General features: G+C 41.8%; 1 protein-coding gene across 1 annotated transcript in view; it reads right to left on the bottom strand.

Annotated features, from left to right (window-relative positions):
- The window catches only part of LOC142933409 (uncharacterized), a 52,154-nt gene extending 31,559 nt beyond the window's left edge, over positions 1–20,595 (bottom strand). Inside the window, exons 1-2 of the mRNA XM_076077521.1 lie at positions 20,365–20,595; positions 18,292–19,336 (exon numbers count right to left, since the gene is read on the bottom strand). Coding sequence (XP_075933636.1) covers positions 18,292–19,336; positions 20,365–20,595 — 1,276 coding nt within the window. The remainder of the gene's footprint in view (positions 1–18,291; positions 19,337–20,364) is intronic.
- Between the last annotated feature and the right edge of the window lie 2,463 nt (positions 20,596–23,058).

The following is a 23,058-nucleotide window of genomic DNA, read 5'->3' as shown; positions in this document are numbered from 1 at the left end:
TAAATCCAAAAAAAGAAAAGTCACGGAGGAAAATAGAAAGTTTAATTCTGCGTGGACGTCTTCATTTGCTTTCACTGCCAACGACGCTGGCTTACCTGTATGCTTGATATGTGCAAACAATGTAATGTTGAAAGTCACTTCCAGAACAAACACAGCATTTGCTGATAAGTGTCACGTTGGAGATGAGTGAAAAAGAGCGATTTCTCAGCTGCTGCAGCAAACTCTCCTCTTCATCAGAGTTTGATATTGTTATAACAGGTAAAATAGCAATAAAATGTCAAGAATTGTCTTTATTCTTGTTCTATATTTTCATCAATACAACAAACCATAGTTTTTTTGTGTATATAATGTAACTATATATAAAACTTTATAAGCTGTAATATCAAATAGCTTTTGCGGCTCCAGACACATTTTATTAGGTGGAAAATAGAGCAAAATGTCTCTTTGGATAGAAAAGGTTGCTGACCCCTGGTTTAGACATTAACTGTGGCCTATTTGGCACTGTGAGAAAATCTTGAGGTAAATACGAGAGAAAATCAGGAGCCAAGATTATTTATCATCCGTTTGCTCTGTGAGCATCAAAGTCATCCTTTTGTCTTTTTCTTTTTTTAAACGCATATTCTTTATCACAGGTGGATGACACAACACAAGAGTATTTACCAAACACAACAACACAGACCAGGAGACTTTTAAACATGAAAAGAGCATTATATTTATGAAATATTTCAAAATGATATTTGTTCACAAATAACAAAAGTTATGACAAACAGAGGATGTGATCATTGTACGGATCAATGCAGCACCCTCGTTCTCACCACATAGAAAAAGAGTAAGAAGAACATGTAGAAGTATCGGCCCACACGAGCACTGATATGGTGTATTTGCTTACAAAGAGCCGTCCTATCGAGGTTGGGAAGATGTGAGCGAGGCGCTTTAGAGAGGCATTAGCTCTGGATAAACTGCAGGAAAGGAGACCAGGTGTTATGGAATGGGATCAGATTGTCCTATAGGGTGGTGTGAGATTTTCTTTGCTCACAGATTGAGCCAATGGATGAACGATAATTTCGTTCTGTCTTTCCAGTTGAGTAAGTTGGGTTTATTGGCCACAACGAATGATATCAGGATAAAAGTTTTGGGAAAAAGTAATGTAAGAGCGAAGGGCTCGCCTAACAGAGAGCTGGAAGAGGAGAGAGGGGGATGGTGAGGTTGAGGATCTTGGGCAGCTTTCCCAGGACCTGACCAAAACCGCCCGACTGGTGTGAGTAGCCAGAACGCATGTTTGTCTGTCACAGCGAGTCAGTGCGTGCAGCCTGTTTTAAACCAGGGTTTAAAGAGAGGAGCGGACGGTGTGGGGGGAGTTGCTGTAAAGTGCAGTGAACACGGAGAGTCGATCTCAAAACAGCATAGAATTTAACAAAGTCATTAATAATTGTTCGTTAAATGCATCATTAGATGCCCGAACCGCCTTGGCTGACTCCTTTCGACGCAAAGGAGTAACGCCTCAACTCCAAGTTCCCTCCTGATGTCCAAGCTCCTTACCCTATCTCTAAGCCCGGCCACCCTATGGAGGAAACTCATTTCGGCCGCTTGTAGCCGCGACCTCGGGCATCTAATCAGGATGCCTCCTGGACGCCTCCCACTGGAGGTTTTCCGGGCACGCCTAACTGGTAAGAGACCCCGGGGAAGACCCAGAACACGCTGGAGGGATTACATCTCCCAGCTGGCCTGGGAACGCCTCGGGATCCCCCAGAATGAGCTGGAAATGTTGCGGGGGAGAGGGAAGTCTGGGTCAGCCTGCTTGGCCTGCTGCCACCGCGACCCGACCCCGGATAAGTGGAGGAAAATGGATGGATGGATAAATGCATCATTATGGTAATCTTTACAATAGCTAATGTTCCTGTGTACTGTGTATTAACATGTGTTCACTACATTCAGTCGTGTGTGATGGCACCATGGTGATCAGCACTCCAACACTGGATCGTTCAGTAGCTGCAGGAAGCTAAAGATAAAGCGACTGTTCATACTAACACGAGCTAGCATCATTAGCACTACAGGCTTGAAATGTAATGGTATACCAGCAGTGTAGCATCCACATCATGTCCACAGGACTGTGCTACAGCCCAGTACAGAACAGATGGTTGATGTATGTTTTATTCATACTTAGGGATGCCAATTTCAATTTTTTTTCTGACTGTTAGCTGACCTTTGCTAACCGATCATTAACTGACAAGATTGAAGGAGCATATCAATGTTCCCTCAGATCAGTACTTCCGCAGGTTCCATGCCATTGTTACATTTTAACTTTGTCAATAACTAACACAAAAAAATTACCCAATTATGAAAACTAAACATAAGCCAACATCAGTTGTTCATGGTAATTATACCCAAATTAAGAACAATATCGTGTTATGTTGTTAAATCAAAGTATTTTTAAATCTCACCACCAACTGTTTTGAGTTTCTCTATGACGTGAGTCGTCTCCACTCATAAATGTGAATTTTACCCCAATGGCTGCCTTCAACTGACACGACCTGAACACAGAATCAGCGCCATCAGCTGTATGAATTAAGCTATATGAAAAAATAGAGTCCTTGGAAAAACACAATAATCCCAAATACCATTGTTTCCACCTGAAAGTCAAAAGAATTGAGTAAATACGACTCATTATTCCGAAAAAGCCAATAGTCCGAAAAAAGTCCCATTTGTCCGACAGCCCGTCATCCCGCAAACAATCCGCCCATTGTTCCGAAGGCCCATTCCTCCGAAATTACTCAAACGGAAGCACATGGCTAATTATTATGCAGAATGACGTCACAAATGCATGAAGGAAGAAATACCTGGCTCCTCCCAAACACCTAACATACAAACAGCCTTTTACAAACAAGCCGCCTGTGTGATAACAGTTAAAGTAAACTCTTTTCCACAGGTCGACAGATGGGTAAAGTGGGTTGAGGCGGTTTTGCACACACTATTTCAGTCACATCCATCACATCTCAAAGCATAAGACATAAACAGAGAGAAGCAGCTATAGCAGACGCCTTACAAGGGAGTGCTTTCGAATATTTAATGGCAGCAAAATTAAGTCAGGCTTAAAAACCGAGAAAATGTATTTTTACGTCTCCCCGATCGTTTCAGAGTACAACGTGTGTTTTAGTGTGAATGGGGGAAGAAAAATCAATGCAACTGTCAAATGTGAGCTGATTTAAATGAGTGGACAGCACAGCACATACAAACACTTTTCATTCGATATGAATGTGTACTCACATGTTCAAGTGTCTTTAGCTGTCTCTCTCTGCTTTTACTTCAGTTTCTCAAAGGTGTGTGCATCTTGACCCTGAACACACCTCTAGCGTACCTACAACCCACACTCCCTGGAGAGTTGCATCACCCACGTTCCCCAGCGTATAAACACGTGTGTGTGAGTGTGTTTGTAATTGTAACTCCGGTTCCTATACTGGATGTACGCTTAGCTGAGCTCTAGAGACTTAGTGTGGGTGAAATTGACCTTGCGTTTCCTCCCGTACATTAAGTCGAGGTCTGAACCAAAGGCGAGCGGGTATGTGAACACACCGCTTGGTTCCGTTTCCTGTGTGTGAATTCAGCTTGAAGAACATCCCGATTCCTCAAATGTATCTCGAGGAGAGAGAGACAGCTTGTCGGTGGAGCTGTGAGCGGGGATGCACAGGTGTGTATGACATATTAAAGAGGAGTGACACACAGCTGGAATACAAACGACTGTATATCATTTGGGGCGCTGTGGCTCAGTTGGCGGTTCGATCCCCGGCTCTTCTTGTATGCTTGTGCACAAGTGTCCTGAAGCTCAAGTTGCTGCCGATGGGCATATGTGTGTATGTATGTGTGTTAAATAAAAAATGACATTATGCCATGCTGCATTTAAAGTAAATATAGAAGTTGTCATGGACACTATTATGCTCATCTGAGAGATCATACAATACAGCAGTGGGCTATAATAAGACAATGGGCAGCCGATGCAGATGCGCCATATGTCATATTTAACTGACGGCCACCGGAGCATGCATCTCTGCCATGCCTCGATTCCTCCGCTCGCACTTAGGGTGAGAGGGGGTAGAGGAGAGAGGAGGCGAGGTAAAGGAATCCTCAGTTGTCATGGAGATGGCTCCACGTGTGATGTATGGAACTTTGGTCACATGATTACAGGTGGTTGTATGTGTGGGGATTGTCATAACCGTAATTTCTGAACAAACTCCATCCACTGATGAAGACCGTGAGACGCAGTTGAAAAGAGAAAAACCTGTGTCCACTATGCGATACGGCCTGTTTGTTTCTGGTATATTTCTACTTGGGTTTTATCCTCATGGTTGTGCCCATTCTGACAATGCCAAACCTTTGCATTCACCCCTCTGTTGTTAAGATTCAGCAAACGCAACCTAGCCGATAACAAAGCGAAAGCAGTGAATGCCTCCATAAGCTTTCCACATGCATTTTACTTAAATGATTTCATACACTTGTCTCAGAGTCCGACCTAAAGTTACCTCAGACATCAGCCAACTTGGAGCAGCTATTGTAGCTAACGCCACACCTACTTCCTGGGCTTCAACTGTACACATCTCTATGTATGAGGTGGTGGTGGTGGTGCAAAATTCTGTTCTGGATTATAACCGTTTGGACTGTTTGTATATAATAAGTTGACGTAGTCACCATGACGTCACTCATTGGTCTGTAGACTATGAGAGGGTGGAGCTACGTAGATTGCTGAACAAGACATTTGTCTTGTTCAAATGTTAACAAAAATGTAACAAAAATGTTACATTTAACTGTCATGAAGTCACACTTTGACAGTTAAAGTTCTAAGAAAAAAACAAAGGACAACACCAAAATTGAACGCCGTGGTAGTGACCTGTCAATCACCGCGTAGCCCCACCCTAAAGTATAGCCTACTTTATGGTCTATTTGACTCTAAATGGACCATCATTTACTAAATTAACATCATGCTGTATTGAAGAAGACTTGAAACTAGAGATTGAGACCATAAACTCATGTTTACAATGTTTACTGAGGTAATAAATCAAGAGAGAAGTAGAGTCATTTTCTCATAGACTTCTATACAACCAGAGGAGTCGCCCCCTGATGGTCACTAGAGAGAAATAAAGTTTAAGGAACTTCAGCATTGACTTCACTTTTCAGTACCGGAGTTTGTTTCCATTAAAGAATTTCCAAAGAATTCATATAACTTCAAAAAATAAATAACAAAAAACATTAAAGCTGCAAGCAGCATTGATCGGGCCCTCGCATATTCACGCACGTCGAGGTTACTGCACAGTAAATTTGTCAGAGTAAATTTTACTCAAATTGAAAAAAAATGTACTCAATAAAATATAACATTTGGTCCCAGTCTATATAGAGTAAAATCTACTCTTGCCTCAGAGTTAATAATTCAGAGTATTTTTTACTCTATTCAGTGTTTGTATTTAACTCTACGTGATGATAATTTACTCTATGTAGCATAAAATGAAAACAACTCTACTGCCATTTTACTCAATTTAGAGTTATATTCCACTCCATATAGAACTAAATTACACTCCATATAAAACTAAATTACACTCCATATAGAACTAAATTACACTCCATATAGAACTAAATTATGATTAAAACCTGTGAGAACTTACTCTGGAAGGTTATCATTAAACCCAACAAGTTAAATAAATCAGATATCAGTATTTACCAAAGCACAATTTATTATTTTTATAACAAATGTGCAATGTATCCATACATATTTTACAGAATACATTTTGGACCTCTGTAAAATGAAAAATAACATTTTGGCCTTTTCACTATGACATCATAGGAAACAGTATGGCACAATAAACAAACTTGCGTCATCACACCTGTATGACATTTGTACATCAAATGCTTTGTAACAGAAAATCTCTTTCACATCAACTACATGAGGTCCGTCTTTTGTGCACACAACTTTATATGCATTAAAATGCTCATCAAGACACACTGTTTGCAGGGCAAATGTAACAAACAATAACCTCTCATCTTTCAGAACAACATGGTAGATTTTGTGAAAAACTGGCATCTCACAATGAACCTTCAGACAAACGACTAAACCTGTCCGATACATATTTCCATGGTGTTTGGCCCATCTAATATTTAAAACCTTGGTGTCAATTGGTACCTGAATAGTCTCAGCTATCTCATAGCCCCGTCTAGCACATTTAAAGCTACCATTTTACCTGGACCAATTATCACTCCGTTGGGATCAAATGTCTGCCACCTGTATGCTATTTGATTTTGGTGTTTCTTAGCCAAAGTTTTAGTGATATTTTTGAAGCTTTTTAATTGTTTCTTAAAGAAATTATGCTTTGCTTCATAGCGCATGCACCAACTATGCAAAAGTGGTCAAATTTTAAGAATACACATAGGGTAATGCACCATAAAATGATGTTTTGGTAGCAGCCTTTTGTTTGGAAACAAATGCTTGAACAACCTGTGGTGTTCCGCGATTAAGTGTTTCAAAAAAATAGTAATACCCTTTGATAACTTCGGTGAAAATACAATGTTTACAATTTGAAGCAAAAGCAGTAGCAAATACCAGTGTTGATCATTTGGACAAACCAAGTCTCCAAAGATAAGTGGTAGATTGCGAAGTAAACACCAGGATTGGACTGCATTCAACCCCAAGTCATTTGAGTCCTCCCTTAACTTAACTGTAGGAGGTTTGTTGTTTTGCTCGATATAGCCATAGTTAAAACTCCTAATTCTACTGTCTATTTCTTTTAATGTTGTGTACTTATCTTTCAAGTGCAGTAATAGAAGTTTCATTTCATATTGTGCCACTCCCTCCAAGATATCGTGCATAATATCGACAGAGAAGTTTTCACATGTATTGAAATATTGCAAGTAATTTCGAATGCAAGAACGTTTAACGCCCATCACATAGGGAAGAGTGGGATTTGTCTCCATCATTTGGCAATGTTCCGCATGAAGTGCGCGAGTTCGCAAAACTATCTTGGGTGAATCTTCATTAAACTCAGTCTGAAAGTCTTCTTTCTCAGCAAGACAGAAGCGGCAACAATATCTGGCACTGAATGATTCAACAAAACCAAACAAACTGTGAAGACCATCGTTGTCACCTGTAACTTGGACAATAGTTCCATACACTGGCTGATCATACAAGGGGACCCGAATTCCATCCTTCTCAAGTATTTTAATATCCTGCATAAGTGGATCAAGTATTTTAGAAAAGCCATACGTTTTAACATCTTGGGCATGAAATAAAGCGACCAAATGAATATTAAGCAGATTTGAGTTGTACTTGGGAGAAAAATTCCGCAAGGTGAAATAGATTGCACCTAATTTATGTATTCCCCGTTTTGATCCTAAAGGATTTGTAGTTTCAAAATCATCATAAAAAAGCTGAATCGGAATGGCATGCTTCTGTTTTGAAAATAGATCATGACTCTTGAAAAGATCTCCATCACACAAGTCATGAAGATTTTCTCCTGAACTTGAAGTCTGCATCATCTCGTTTATGTTAGGATGTTTATAAATAAATTGTAAAGTTTTCAAAATAGGGATGTAAACAAATTTATCAGTAACAACAACCTGATCATAAGTTCCAGTGGTGCGATTGCGCAGGGTATCAAATCTTGTACCAAGAACATATTCAACTAGGTCTACCCTTCCCCACTTCTCTGTAAAATACTGCCTTCTTTTACTCTCAGAATTTAATACACCATAGGGATTTTCCATTTTTTCGAAACACTGATCAATTTTGCTCTCAATGTCGCTTTTGATAGGCTCCTGTAAAGATAGACACTTCTTCACAGATTATTTTGCTTGATTATGGATATCGTCAACAATCTCTTCCATCGAAATTACCAAAGAGTTAACAGTTGTTTCACTTACGCCTGCCACTTTAAGTTCAGCTACTGTTGCAGCGCAGCTGTCTACAAGACTCCTTTTGAGAAGGACTGAGTCAGAAGGTGAACTTCTTGCTGGCAAGTCATCAAAATGACTTGCTGCTAAATCTTCAGATGGGCCTTCACCAGGATCAGAACAAGGTTCATGTGCTTTATTGAGATGCTTTCGAAACCCAGAAAAAGTTCCATAAACTAGTGAACAACCAGCCTGACCACATTTAAGACGACGGGTCTTTCCTGAACAAAGTCCGTGGATCAACTTCAAGTGTTTTGTCAGGGAATTGGCGTTTACCTGGGGGCTTTTGCAAATAAAACAAAACATCTTCGTATCAACTCAATGCAGCATCCGAGCCCTCAACTCTGCAACCCTTGGATTCACCTTAGTGGTATCAACATCGATTTCAAAGATCGTGGTTTGCAAGAAGTTGTACACATTTACCAGATCCTGGTTGTACGAAGTACCAAAGACAAAATGAGCTTTGAAAAGCTCATCAAAACAGGCAAGTGTGTTTGGTGACTTACAAGGTATTGCATGCTTGTCAATCACAATGAAGTATTTGTGAATCAGACTCTTCTGGGTCCCCACAGCTAGCAGGTATGGTTGAAGGCTTTCCACGATGCCGTCCAGATGCCCCTGGATGCTCGTCCCAGTCTGTGACAGAAAAGATAATTAATTAGTCAGCTATAAAATTAGTCAGTTTAAGGAAATGTCTTTCAAATACAGATATACATGATCTTACCATTATTTGACCATAATCTTAAAAAGGGGATTGAAAGGTTTAGAAAAGGGGACAGAACAGTGAATATTTTCCAGTTTAATTGAAATGTAACCTCACCTTAATGAATTTCACAAGACGGTCACTGGCTTGTCTGGCTGAGAGTTTTCCTGGTCTCTTGCGGCCATGTGGTGATGGTGGTAGAAGGTGGACAAGAACCAAAATGGATGACATGTCACTGTCCCATCCTGGAAGTAAAAATTCATAAACAAGCATTTACTACAAGCTAACAGTCAATCCATTTTTCATTCAAAAACAATTCTCTCTTCCATAACTATGATCCTTTACTTTTAGCATACCATTTTCCACGTCTGTTGTGCATTCAGCATTTTGAACCAGGTCTTGAAGATCGGCTGTCTGTGTGAGGCCACGGCTTTGTTCGAGGACTTTCTGTTTGTAGATAGTAGGCCACCTCTCCAGGAACTTTGTAGCAGCAGCATCACCAAACATCAGACCAAAGTCTTGGTCAATCTGCAGACAAGATAGAATTGGTCAGAACAGTAAACATTATGGTGTAGCACCATGGTCATGACAGATCTTACAGCCCAACCCAGGCTATTGTAAAACAGAAATAATATTGTCATGACAGTGGCAGTAGAATGTTCACATACCAGTCCTGCTATGTCCAGGAATCTTGGAAACGCTGAGAATAGTTCAGAGGACTTCACTGGGTCATGAACCATGTCTTGGCGATAGGTAAAGGTCTGCTTCATCTTCTCCTTCACAGTTGCTTCATCAGCTGTATGCTTCATAAGCGCAATGGCCTCGCAGCACAGGCTTTCTGTGGTTAGCCCGTTTTCCACTCTGAATGCCTCTCTTTCTGCTTTTGGACCACCTGTAATAGTGGTGGAACTTTTATCAATTACTGGGTTAGTATATGATATTGTGTCCTAAGATATAAGAAACAAGGCTTGGAAAACTCTGCAAGGATGGCCATGCAGGCACTTACGTCTCCAGAAGAAAAATAGGACATATAGGACATATATATTACATGATTATTCCCTCATCATGTAATATGAATTAGACTTCACACATACCTGTTAGTGTTTGTGACTGACTGCAGGTCTTCTTTTTTCCCTCTGATGCTACCTTCTGAACAAATTTCAGTCTCCATGCCAGATACCCACTCCCATCTTCTGCATTGTAATAATGCTCCTAAAGTAAAAAGGGTTATTCAGTTTGATTGAACAAGTTGAAATAGTTCCATCTTTCCCCTAAAACTATCATATTTCCTAGTATTGTGATGAGGCCTTTATTTCTAATGACAGTTATTTTGAAAAACAGAGGTTATTGTATTACACGGTTAGTGTTGTGTCTTGTTAATGGGCTAACCCTTGCGGTGCGAAAGTAAACTGGGCTTTAACACCGCCAGAGTTGAACTTACGGGGGAAGGCAGAGATGGTGGCCATTAGGGCTGTCACCTTTTCCAAAAATTACACTCGAACAAATATTATATGACACGTAATACGTTAGAGCGCCCTCTGTTGGGTGACAAAGTAAACTACGTTAAACAGTCAGCTGTGGATATAGACTGTCAATTTTTAATTCAAATGGGTCATTAGAGTTTGAATGTTAATTACATTCGAACGAATGTTCAAAAAGTGACAGCCCTTGTTGCCATGCAGTAATGTTTACAGATCTTTATTTGAAATAAAAACACTACCCATCTGTAAAACAGCAGTTGAAATATTTACATTCCAAGCAAGTGAAAAGTAAATAGGTTAGATGTTTTAATGTACTTACATAGCCAAACTTGCTCCTAGGATCGGCCAGGTATGGGTACAAGGTAGTGATGCCCCTTGCGTAGTCCTCTTTAACGCGCCTTGAAGGACTTGTCCTACACACAAACACACAGACTTTACTATATGTGCTCCAATCAAAAGTATTGATGTGTAAATTCCACCTGCTAAAAGAGGGGTGTTGTACTGTGTCAATTCAAGACAAAAATGTGTATTAGGAGTGCAGGTATGTAATAATAACATGACAACATACCCATGTTCACTTGTCATATGTGCGACCAATATCTTGACCATCTTCTGGCATCTATTAGGCTTTTTGTTCGGGCATACTCATTCATGATCCTTTCTCCTCCAGGTTTGTTCTTCAGGATGTCTTCAATCATCTAAGTGGGAAGAACAAAAACTAACACAATGAAACGTGTAAAACAATAATGACACATCAAGTATTATAAAACAGAATGGCCATCATTTTACAACTTCAGTTATTCAGCCATTTACCATTCAACCTTGGCATTTTTTTAAACCTTCAGAAAGGATGCAAGGGAAACTGCAGAGCTTACCTGAGCTAGATGACTTCCCTCATCTCTTTGTCTTGTAGCAGGACTATGCTGCAATATAGTGGTGTCGTCCGAGTCCCTCTCATTGTCTCCACTGAAACTTGCAAAGGAGCAGCATGAAGGGGAGCTCAAAGAATCTAGAAAACATTAACATTTAACTAACGTGATTAACATTGTGACTATAACACAATATAAGTGCACACATCCATTATTACTAGAGGAATGCAAATATTTCACATTGTATCATGCCCACAACAGTTCCAGAAATGGTGGAAAGGGTGAGCAGAGATGATTTCAAAATATCTAAATAAGTTTAAAAAAAACCCAACTCAGATATATTCAATTGTCTTGCATATTCAAAACATGTTAGATTGACCAAGCCGTACAGATAAATATGAAGTTACAAGCTAATAAGTAACTAACCCTCAAGATTTGGGTCTTGGGGTAGACAAATCTCCAGCACACCAATGTCTTGTTTCTTTAGTAGAAACTCAAACACCTCCTCATCAACTTCGGTCTTTGATTCATCATAGACTTTTAAGTCCAAGGTTGGAAGGTCAAATTTCTTGGCAACTGTGAAGACAAAATACCAAGGGACAAGCTTAGTGATGAATCGGTTGTGTATTTGCAGAACAACATAATAGACAGAAATCAGAAGGCCATCTTTACTTGAACATTGTAATCCCAAAACTGACTTAGTGTTCCATGCAGACCTTTTCTATTCCAGGGAAAAGACTTTCAGTAATGCAAAACATAGACTGACATCCCAAGTATATTGTTCCACAGGTTAGTGTGCAATATTTTTCACTCACCACAATCCACAAATGATTTGAAGGTTAGTTGCCCCTCATAACAAATGTACTTCTGACGATCTCTGTACTTCACTCTTACAGCCTGCATCCTTCATGACAAAAAAATTGAATTAGTTTCATTATCAGAAACAGCCAACAATTCAGTATTTTTAACAGTTACAACTCCAATTAAATGTACAGAACCAGTGTAACTGCCAACATTAGTAATACCATAGTAAGCTAACATTAGAAAGACATGATGCATGGACTAATGTCTCCACAGGGGTAAACTATTTCATTATAAAAACGAGGGACATTTTAAGCATGTCTTTATTACACTGTACTAAAGGGACCTGTTCATTCGCTTGAATCGCGCCATCGCCAATTCGCGTCACTCCAGCATCACAGTAACAGAAATGTAACGAGTTGTCTCATCTTGAACAATGTCTCCTTCACCTGGTTGTCTCCGACTTGGCCGTCTCTAGCACGCCACAGTGCAACAGACCAATCAGCTTATGCTGCGGAATTCTACCCGCACTTCGCGGGTGGCCCAATGTCAAGCCCAGCTAGTTTTAGCAGTCAACAGAGTGAAGTGCATTTTTTTCAAAGTACAACACACATGTTGCATCGACCAGGGTGCTGACGAACTGCAGCGAAACACAGTCCATCTACAGAGCTCGTTTCAGAGTAAAATACATGTGTTGGCGCCAACAAACGCAGCTAGAAACAGTCCAACAGTCGTTAACAGCTCTTGTCAGAGTAAAATACACGTGTTAGCGCCAACAAACGCAGCTAGAAACAGTCCGCTTAAAACAGTCGTTAACAGCTCTTTTCAGAGTAAAATACACGTGTTAGCGCCAACAAACGCAGCTAGAAACAGTCCGCTTAAAACGGTCTTTAACAGCCCTTTTCAGAGTAAAATACACGTGTTGACACCAACAAACTGCAAATTGTAACGGTCTGTCTACATAGCCATTTTCACAGTAAAATCTACCTGTTGCACCAACTAACTGCAGCAAAAGACGGTCCCTCTATCAGTACTCTACACAGAATAAAACACACGTGCACCTGCTCAGTGAAGTCCGCTGGCTACCGATGATAGCTAATACTACTTTATTGAGACTTTAATCCAGGTGCGTCGACGTTAATATGTCCATAAACCACCAAATATTTTGCGAATTGATGTTAATATGTTAGAAGCTAACGTTTGACTGTGACTGTGAAAAAGTTAGAAGCTAACGTTAGCATCTGGTAACGCGAACAATCAGAAGCTACGGCTCATATCTGACAATGCAAATAGTGAAGTAACGTTAGGTTAGCTGAAATGTTGCTACAAAATGTACCTTACACACATGAAGTTAACCAAAAAGAATGACCTTACCTGACATGCTATTTCAAATGCCGTCTTCTGTTTCTCACTTCAGCTCTTCCGTACCATAAAACGTCAGCTCATTCCAGCGTAGCAAGAGGTGTCATGGCGGCAGAAACGAAACTTAAGGAACCGTTGTGGGCGTGGTCACGCTGTTTTACTCCAATAGATTTTATTCTGAATATTTACTCACACTCTACTGGCTACTGGAAGTAATTACACTCCAAAATGATTAAATATGACTCCTTCAGTGGAAAATAATAGTAACTCCGGAAAAATTACTCTCCCGTTTTTCCTGTGTGGTGTGAGGATTTAAAATTAGAAGTGTGTTTTAGGATTTATAATTAGAAGTGTCTTTTAGGATTTATAGTTAGAAGTGTTTCTTAGTAGGATTTATAGCACCCTTAGAAGTGGATAGTAAAATGTTAGCAAGTACTTGGGTTATACCAAATATGCTTGTAAAGCTTGTCAAAGTTTTTGCCAAAGTTGCAAATTCTTATCGAATGTATAGTATGTTTACAGTATGTTTACCATAGAATTGTTAAGCCATAAAATACAGTCATTGAATGTATTAAACTGTGAAGAATAGCCAAGGGTCAGACAGGCATTACAGGGACACGCAGAAGGAACATCACACCCGCGCCGAGGGTCCTCCAGCTGGCTGATGCGAGAAGGAGGAGCTAGCTAGTTCGGTGTGAACGCAGCATAACTGTACGGTGGCTTGGATAGCCCTACGGTGGCTTGGGTAGCCCAAAAAGCACGGAGAAAGCTAAAACTTATGCTGCGTTCACACCGAACGGGGCGCTCGGTGTGAACGCACCTTAAGGAATAGACGGTCATTCATTTTTAAAGCGGCGTCTCACTTGATCGCAGTGTGTGTCTGCCGAACCCCTCGGCAGACACACACTGCGAGGTAGTTTACATGTAAAGTCAATGCACAGACGCGAATGGTTGCGAATGACGCGAATTTCCACCGGGCTGCGCGAATGACGCTGGAAGCGACCGTCATTCAGACGCAGTTGTGCGACTACGGAAAATATTACGTTTAGTGTTGCGACAGCAGATGTCAACGATGAATGCCTCGACGAAATCATTGAACTTCAGCAGAGCCAGCTTCAACAGCAACTCTTCGGAACAACAACACTCTCAACGTTTTGGTGTCACCAAATCGTACCATACCCTCGTATTGCCAAGAAAGCCCTTGAGATACTCACACCGTTTGTTACAACGTATCTTTGTGAGCAATCCTTTTCGAGGATGGTGGACATGAAAACTAAGAAAAGGAACAGACTTTGCTGCGAAAATGATATGAGAGTGGCACTTGCCAAGGTGAAGCCGCGCATTTCTGAACTTGTATCTGAAAGGCAACAGCAAAAGTCACATTGATTTGCAGTAAATATTCACTGAGTTATGTTTTTGTGTGAAATTCATGTTTTGTTTGTCGACAAACCGATCCTCACAGCATCGTACGAAGTTGCGTACCTGATCGCAAATCATTCATTGAGTTATGTTTTTGTGTGAAATTAATGTTTTGTTTGTTTTGTTCTTTGCACACAGTGATTTTGTGTGCAACTGATGCATGGTTCATTTTGTGCACTAACAAAATATATACCTATGATTTTGAAGAAATCATATTTTATTTTTCCAATTACGAAGGGTTCGGTGAATGCACTGATGAAGCTCGCAGGGTTCAGTACCTCCAATAAGGTTAAGAACCACTGCCCTAGGAGGAGTTCGTTAAAGTACAGCACCTGGAAATGGCAAAAAAAACACGAGAAATTCATCCAAAATTAAAAATGGCTGACTTCTGGTTGGGTTTAGAGCAGGGGTATTCAACTAAAATTCCAAAAGGTCCAGATAGAGAAAATCTCCTCGGGCAAAGGTCCGGAACATTACAATAATATCTAACTTGCGCTATTTATTGCCATATATAGAAATATATTCAAGAAGCCTAGTAGTAGTAACGTCTCTGTGTAGTCAACAACTATCAAATCAAATAAAGAAAGTACACATCAATTATATTTTAACAAATTATTATTCTCAGTTTTCAAATTTAACTGGATGGATTATAAATAATACATAAATAAATGTTCTTCTCATTTCAAGTACAATAAGGGCTGCATTAAAGAACAACTGACATAACAGAAAGCTTTTCAAAAATGTGCATCTTAAAATAAAGTAATTCATTTTAGAAAAAATTATTTCACTGAATTGTCCTGCAGCTTTAAATTCAGTTCATTCAGGTGTGAAGTGATGTCAATAAAAAAAGCCACAATATTATATTTTTCTCATCTTCTAACAAGATAAATCAGTGAGCATGATCTTTATCTGTGGTTATTAAATCACTTGTTTCAGCTCTATTCTCTCTGTTAACATCATTGTTGGTCAGTGAATTCATGAGTTAGGATTCTGATCATATTGAGCTCTTAGGTTTATTTTCTGTGTCTTCATTTAGATGTGAGTGGGTACGTTTGTTGAAAAGAGTTGTGCTTTGTCTCGTAGTGTCGCTTCATTTGCCGCTTTTATCAATAGTTACGGTTTCTGAACATATGATACTGGTTTTAACTGCCTGTGGGGAGAATTAACATATAAGAGTCTGTTCATAATTGCTTATAAATTCTATTCTCTCTGAACACGTTTCTCTTTTTGGAGAACGTCATGTGAGATAACTTCTCTGATCAGCGCAATGTTCCTGCTCTTCTTTCTATTTCCTCGTCTCAGCCCCGTGTGTCACGGTGTGTGTAAACCCCGCTCGAGTCAGGAAACTTGTCAGAATACCCATATTTGATTGGCTGAGCTGCATCACCTGATGCGATTTACAACTCATTGGTCGGTGTGTTTCCTGCACCGCTGAACAAGTGCCGTAACGGCTGAATAAAGTGCGCTGGTTAAAGTCTAACTCGCTGCCTAATATGTTTAATTCCGAATTGTCTTTCGGTTCCACGGTCCGGGTCCGGATGCAACTGCGTCTGGGTCCGGATCCGGACCGGGGTCCGCCAATTGGGGACCCCTGGTTTAGAGCATGGTCCCAAGATACTTTTTTTAAGTTTAGATGTGATACAGCTACCTACCAAATTTTGTAAATCTATGTCAAACGTACTGCGAGGGCTGCTTCGTCGAAATCTTGTAGAGGGCGCTATGGAGCCGACTTAACAATCTAAAGCATTAAAATCACATTAGATAACTACATTCAGGATTGTAAATGTGTTTGACAAGTAGGTTATGTTTTGACCATGTTTAGCCCCTCAAAAACACCTTAATTTTTCATGGCGAAGAATGCGTCGCCACGGCAATGGCTTTTCACAAAACAACAAGCTTTGAGTAACTTTTCATCACAGAGGTCTTTAGATTGTACTGACCAAATTTGAAGTTGATTCAATTATTTCCCTAGGAGGAGTTCGTTAAAGTACAGCGCCTGGAAATGACAAAAACAACACTAGAAATTCATAAAGAAATTCAAAATGGCTGACTTCCGGTTGGGTTTAGAGCATGGCTCCAACAGATTTTTTTTTAAGTCGAAATGTGATACATGTGCCTACCAAATTTTATACATTTATGTGAAACGTACTGCGAGGGCTGCTTCGTCGAAAGTTTGTAGGGGGCGCTATTGAGCCGATTTGCAACTCTGAACGAATAAAATCATATTATATAACTACATTTTGGGCTTGTAATCTGTGTGCCAAGTTTGCTTATGTTTCGTGCATTTTTTGCCTCAAAATTACCTTCGTGTTTTTCACGGCAAAAACTGCGTCGCCGTGGCAACGGCGTCCGACGAAACATCAAAAGCTTCATGAACTGGCATTATGAACTTCTTACATTTGTGTGGAACTAATTTGATGTAGATCTGATTTACCTACTAAGAGAAACAAGCCAAAGTATAAAGACTTTAACTTCTTGGCCTCCAGATGTCTTCAGGACTGGAGTCTAATTCAACATGTGAAATCTGGTAAAGTTCTGATGATGTGGAGTCGAGTTACATCAGTTTATTCACGTTCACGGCGAGGGATTGAAATTCGCCGAGCTGCCACGTCGCCGCCCTTCAACAACTTCTTACAATCTTCACAATGAAGCATTATCAAGGTCTTAAGACTTTTCTGACAACATTTTAGAGGGATCTGATTAATCTGTGAGGAGCAGGATGTAAAAGTACACAACCAATAACTTCCTGTTGCTACTAGGTGGAGATATTGCTATGATTCTAAATTGTCATATAGATGTGTTCAAGGTTAGGATTTTATGACATATGAGAAATTTGGAGCAGAATAGACAATGTACGGCCGAGTTACAACAACTTCCTGTTTCATGGCGAATGCTGCTTTTTTGCCGCCACGCCACGGATACATTGTACGATAACTTTTTGATCTTTGAGTACCTTTTCACTGCCAAGGTCTCAAGAGCGTACTGACAAAATCTGAAGTCAATCGGGTTAAATCTCTAGGAGGAGTTTGTTAAAGTACGGGGCCTTGAAACTGTCAAACAACGTCATAAAATTCAAAATGGCCGACTTCCTGTTTTGTTAAGTGAATAACTCCAAGAGGATTTTTTGTACGTCCCATCACATTCCACATACCTACCAAATTGTATACAGCTAGGTGAAACCCAATGTTGGGGCTACTCAATAGGGGGCGCTATCGACCCAATATTTCATACACCCTGGACACCCCAATCAGGCTGCAATTTCCGCAAATTCTGGCTTGCGTGGCAAATTTCGAAAACTTCCCAGTATCCCAAGCACCTCCTTTTTGCGACGAAACAGGTACGATAATAATAATAAACATTAGAATAACAATAGGTCCTCCGCTCCGACTATGTCGGTGCTCGGGCCCTAAATATAGCCTCTATTGCTGATTGGGTTCCAGTCTCAAATCCGGCAGTACCAGGGGGTTCATTTGGGTCAAGTAGGCGCAGATATGGAACGGTTTCAGGTCTTGGTGTTAGGCCAGGGCAGAACTCTAGGTTTTTGGCCTCTGTTGATTTAGTGTGTTAACTAGAGAAGTATAACTATGATAAACTGTCAGAGTAATAATCTATCATTTCAAAGCCAGATAACATCCTGGTATAACGTTCTGTAATTTTATTAACGTTCTCCTTTATGGGTCATGAATGAGATATGAATTGAAATACAAGATAAAAGTTACCCTCTGCCTACCGTTGTACAGACTCTGGTGGTGGGGGGCCATCTCCACTCCTGGTGTCATCCTCTGATCCCCGTCCCTGCCGGGGGAGCCACTGCCATACCTCCCCTTGCCGTGCTCCGCCCCGGGGCTGTGCTGATAGTGGTAGTGGTGCCGTATAGACTGTGGACTACCCAAGATCACTCGCCCTTTCCTCAGGTGCTCGGGCGTCCCCATCGCTGCCATCTTGGCCTCGGGACCCCCGCAGCCCACCCCCGCCATGTTGACCGATCGGTGTCTCTGACTCAGCTCAGGGCTAGACTTGGCCGAGCTCTTCCCTCCGCCCGGTGACGCCTGTCCCGACAACAATAGCTGTTTGTGGGCTAACAGGTCAGACCTGCAGGGTTTGGCGTGGGAGTCGCACGGTAGCCTGGTGGGGGACTTGCTGTGTTTCTCCTGGCTGCGTCCCCGAGGGCCAAGAGGGTCCAGGTTGGTGAGGGAGCCCCCGCGGGGGCGGCAGGACTGGGGGAAGGTGTGGTACTCTGGGGTGGAGCTGTGCCTCCTGCCGGTGGATTTGCACATGTCTCCCGGTTTGTGGTTGTGCTCCGAGGGGACGCACCTCGATCCTGGGCTGGCGTTGGAGCCCAGCTGAGATGGTTTTCGGTGGGGGTTGTCTGGGCTATCGGTGCTCCCTGCGCTGGAGGTGCTGCTCCCATCGCCGACGTCCCGCAGCAGGCCAGACGCTGGGACCCCCCCACCCAGCTGAAACAGGCTGTCAATGGAGCTCCTACGTCCGGGACCTCCGTGCCCTCCGCCCACGGCCGCAGCCCTCTCCTCCTCCAGCATGAGGCACACCTCCTTGAGCTCCAGGTTTTGCCAGACAACCTCAAACTGCCGCTGCTCCAGCTCCTTCAGTTTCTGCAGGTAGATGGACATCTCCTTCCTCATCAGGCCGGCGCTGTAGCGGCCGAGGCGCTGCCACTCCCGCGACACCCGCTTCCCCTTCTGCCGGTCGTCGTCCAGGAAGCAGCACAGGTCCCGCAGCTCCTGGTTGTCCTCCTGCAGTTTCTGGTTCACGTCCTGGTTTATACATATAGGCGCTCACACACACACACACACACACACACACACACACACACACACACACACACACACACACACACACACACACACACACACACACACACACACACACACACACACACACACACACACACACACACACACACACACACACACACACACACACACACACACACACACACACACACACAGAGCAGCACAGTGAGGGATTACATGCACACTCCTGCTGGGATTGATCAGTTGTCGAGTGAAAATAGACAGACAATTTATCTGCAACTATTTTGCTAATCGTTTGAGTTGCTTTTCAAGCAAAAAAAGATAAACATTCTCTGGTTCCAACTTCTCAAATGGGAGAATTTTGCAGCTTTTCCTCGTCTAATTAGTTTCTTAGACAGTTGACAAAACATGACTTTTGAAAGTGTCAGATTGTGACGGGCTTTTTCCACTGTTTGCTGACAGTTTATAGGCAAAACCATGAATGAGTTCAATAATAAAATCAGGGCTGCAACTAGTGACTATTTTCATTATGTATTAGTCTGCCAATTATACACAAATAACATCTAAAGCAATGACAAAGATATCCCAACTTCAAATATCTGGTTTTGTCCGACCAACGTAAAAAAAATGACTAAATATGTTTTTGTGATTATGATATAAAACAGCAAAAAGCAGTGAACCTCAAATTGGAGAAGTCGGACCCGGAGAATAAGAAGTATTTGTAATTACTTTTTTTTTATTAAGATAGCAGCCGATAAACTTTCTTAACTCGTTAATTCGATGAATGACTTCAGCTCTGAATGAAATGATCATTAGCTGTTTTCTTGACTAGACATAAATATTCTAAACACAATGTGTAACTGATGGCTACACCAACAAACGTTTTGTGGACCAATGAAGGCAACAAGTTATCCATTTTTTTAATATACTCTGGGCACCAAAATCCACTTTATATGTAATGAATATATTATAAATTAATTGACACGAGCATTGACCATTCCAACAAGTCTGTATATCACCCATCTTACCTTTAAACTCCGGATCTCGTTCAGGTGCTGCTGGAGTCTCCGGTTCACCTCCCGCATCAGATTGCTGTGCTCCACGATGGCGCTCCTCTTCCCCGCCTCCGCCCTCCGCAGCCGCCGCACCAGCTCCTCTTTGCCCCACTTCAGCAGCTCCTCGTCGTTCATTTTGGAGATGTCCTCTGCGGGACTCTCCGCGCTTTTGGACTGCTGCAGCTGCTGCGCGCCTTTCTCCATCCTTTTTCAACAACAGAGGTTTGGCAAAAAATAAATAAAAAGTAATGTTTTGTGAATTCCGGAGAACGAGACAGCAAACCAAGCCCCCCACCCCAAAATAAATCGAATACACCCAGGACAACTCCGATCCAAATCGCTATTTGGGTTCCCCCCCCCACCCACCCACCCTTCCTATGACCGTTGAATCACATCGCTTCCCCAGCTGCGCCTCTCTCCCACGCCCATGCTGCAGCTCCAGGTGCTCCTGCTGCTAAATCCCCGCCGTTAGAGCGTCAGTCCGCATGCTGCTGCTGCGTCCCAGGCTGAGCCCTCCGACGGCTTGGCGGGGCGGTTTTTCTCCAGGTGCATGCCGGCCGCCTTTTTGCGCACTCCCGCCGTCGCTCAGTGAGCACTACCTGCGCTGTTCGACCGCCGGGGAGGAGGAGGGGGAGGGTTGCAGGTGCATAGCCGGAGAGAAGAGGTGCGTTACTGTGGAGAACAGACTCTGCCTTCTCTCGCTCCGTCACTGGCTCTCTCCTGACGCATCTTTGTCATGTTGCGCCATCTGCTGCGGCTGAAAGATAAATGTTGTACTGCAGAACACCTTCTCTAAATACTCATTTGACCTTCTCTAGTATTTTTATATTGATATTTAGTTTTCCTCATATTGTGTCCTCACCCTCTTCAGCTCAATCAGCTCCCCTCTTGTTAGGACAGAACAAAAAAAATTTAAGAAGAAACCAGAAATGATGGTGGGAAAGTAATGCTGCTCGGACAATGAAATGAAAAATGAACAAACAAACTGTATAAACTCACTGCAAATAAATATACTAATAACAAAAATATATTTATCACTCTAATTATATTTAGAAGATACTGCACAGTGTGGTCCGAATGTATTTGGACAGTGACACCAGCTCAGAGGATTTGAAACAATGACTGTCAGCTCTAAAGTTCAAGAACAGTTCAGGTTTTCCAAGTCTTTTCCTGTCAATTCTCTGCCTCCACCCGAGAACAGTGAAGATGAATCAATACATTTTGTTCACGATGTTCGCAGCATTCAAAGGATTTCATGAATTCAAGAGTCTATATTCTGCACAAGTCAACAGTTCTCATTGGGACTATTTCCTCAAGGGAGTTTCAAAACTTTGAGGTCTAAGAATTATTGAAAGAAACAGGACGCCCTAACTAAGAGTCCATGTTTGAGATTTTTTAAACAACAAATTTATAGTTTTAGCACAGAGGCAGATTTATTAATCTAAGTTAGTAATATGGATTAATGGGACATGAATTCATACAGAAGAGCAGAGAGAAGCTCAGTGCATCCTAGAAAGTCCTCTAGCAGTCTAGGCCTATAGCAGCTTATCTAAGGGCTGGTCCAAGGCAAACCTGAGCCAGCCCTAACTATAAACCTGAACCAGCCCTAACTATAAACCTGAGCCAGCCCTAACTATAAACCTGAACCAGCCCTAACTATAAACCTGAGCCAGCCCTAACTATAAACCTGAGCCAGCCCTAACTATAGACCTGAGCCAGCCCTAACTATAAACCTGAGCCAGCCCTAACTAAACCTGAACCAGCCCTAACTATAGACCTGAGCCAGCCCTAACTATAAACCTGAGCCAGCCCTAACTATAAACCTGAGCCAGCCCTAACTATAAACCTGAGCCAGCCCTAACTATACACCTGAGCCAGCCCTAACTAAACCTGAACCAGCCCTAACTATAGACCTGAGCCAGCCCTAACTATAAACCTGAGCCAGCCCTAACTATAAACCTGAACCAGCCCTAACTATAAACCTGAGCCAGCCCTAACTATAGACCTGAGCCAGCCCTAACTATAAACCTGAGCCAGCCCTAACTATAAACCTGAGCCAGCCCTAACTATAAACCTGAACCAGCCCTAACTATAAACCTGATCCAGCCCTAACTATAAACCTGAGCCTGAACCGTTCGGGCTTTGTAGGTGAGAAGGATTTTAAATTCTATTCTAGATTTTATAGGGAGTCAGTGCAGAGAAACTAATACAGGAGTAATATGATCTCTTTTCTTAGTTCTTGTTCGTACACGTGCTGCAGCATTCTGAATCAGCTGGAGAGATTTAAGAGACTTATTAGAGCAGCCTGGTGTGATTAACACAGAGACGGGTTATTACTGGCCACTCATTAATACATATTTGTACTTAGAGAATACACACTTTTGGATCCTTCACTGTTTTAATGCCCAGAAATGTCTTAATCTCTAATAGAACAGAAGACCAGAACGTTGTGATCAATGGACACAACCACATTAGATGACAATAGATGATCTGAGGGAATTACCCACAATCCACAGCGTTGTGACATGGGGTTTCCAAAGGACGACACATGGGTGTCCAGCCTGGCATTTTTACAGAAACATTTACATTAAGGATTATAGATGGTACATAAAAACAGATGAAACCAGGGGAATAAACCCCATTACCAGGTGAACTCAGTCCCTGAGG

The sequence above is a fragment of the Anarhichas minor genome, unplaced genomic scaffold (genome assembly GCF_050575085.1).
Source record: "Anarhichas minor isolate MPS153535 unplaced genomic scaffold, ASM5057508v1 ptg000060l, whole genome shotgun sequence".
In the NCBI taxonomy this organism is placed as follows: domain Eukaryota; kingdom Metazoa; phylum Chordata; class Actinopteri; order Perciformes; family Anarhichadidae; genus Anarhichas; species Anarhichas minor.
The sequence above is the reverse complement of the archived record's forward strand: the minus strand, read 5'-3'. Positions and strand labels throughout refer to the sequence as shown.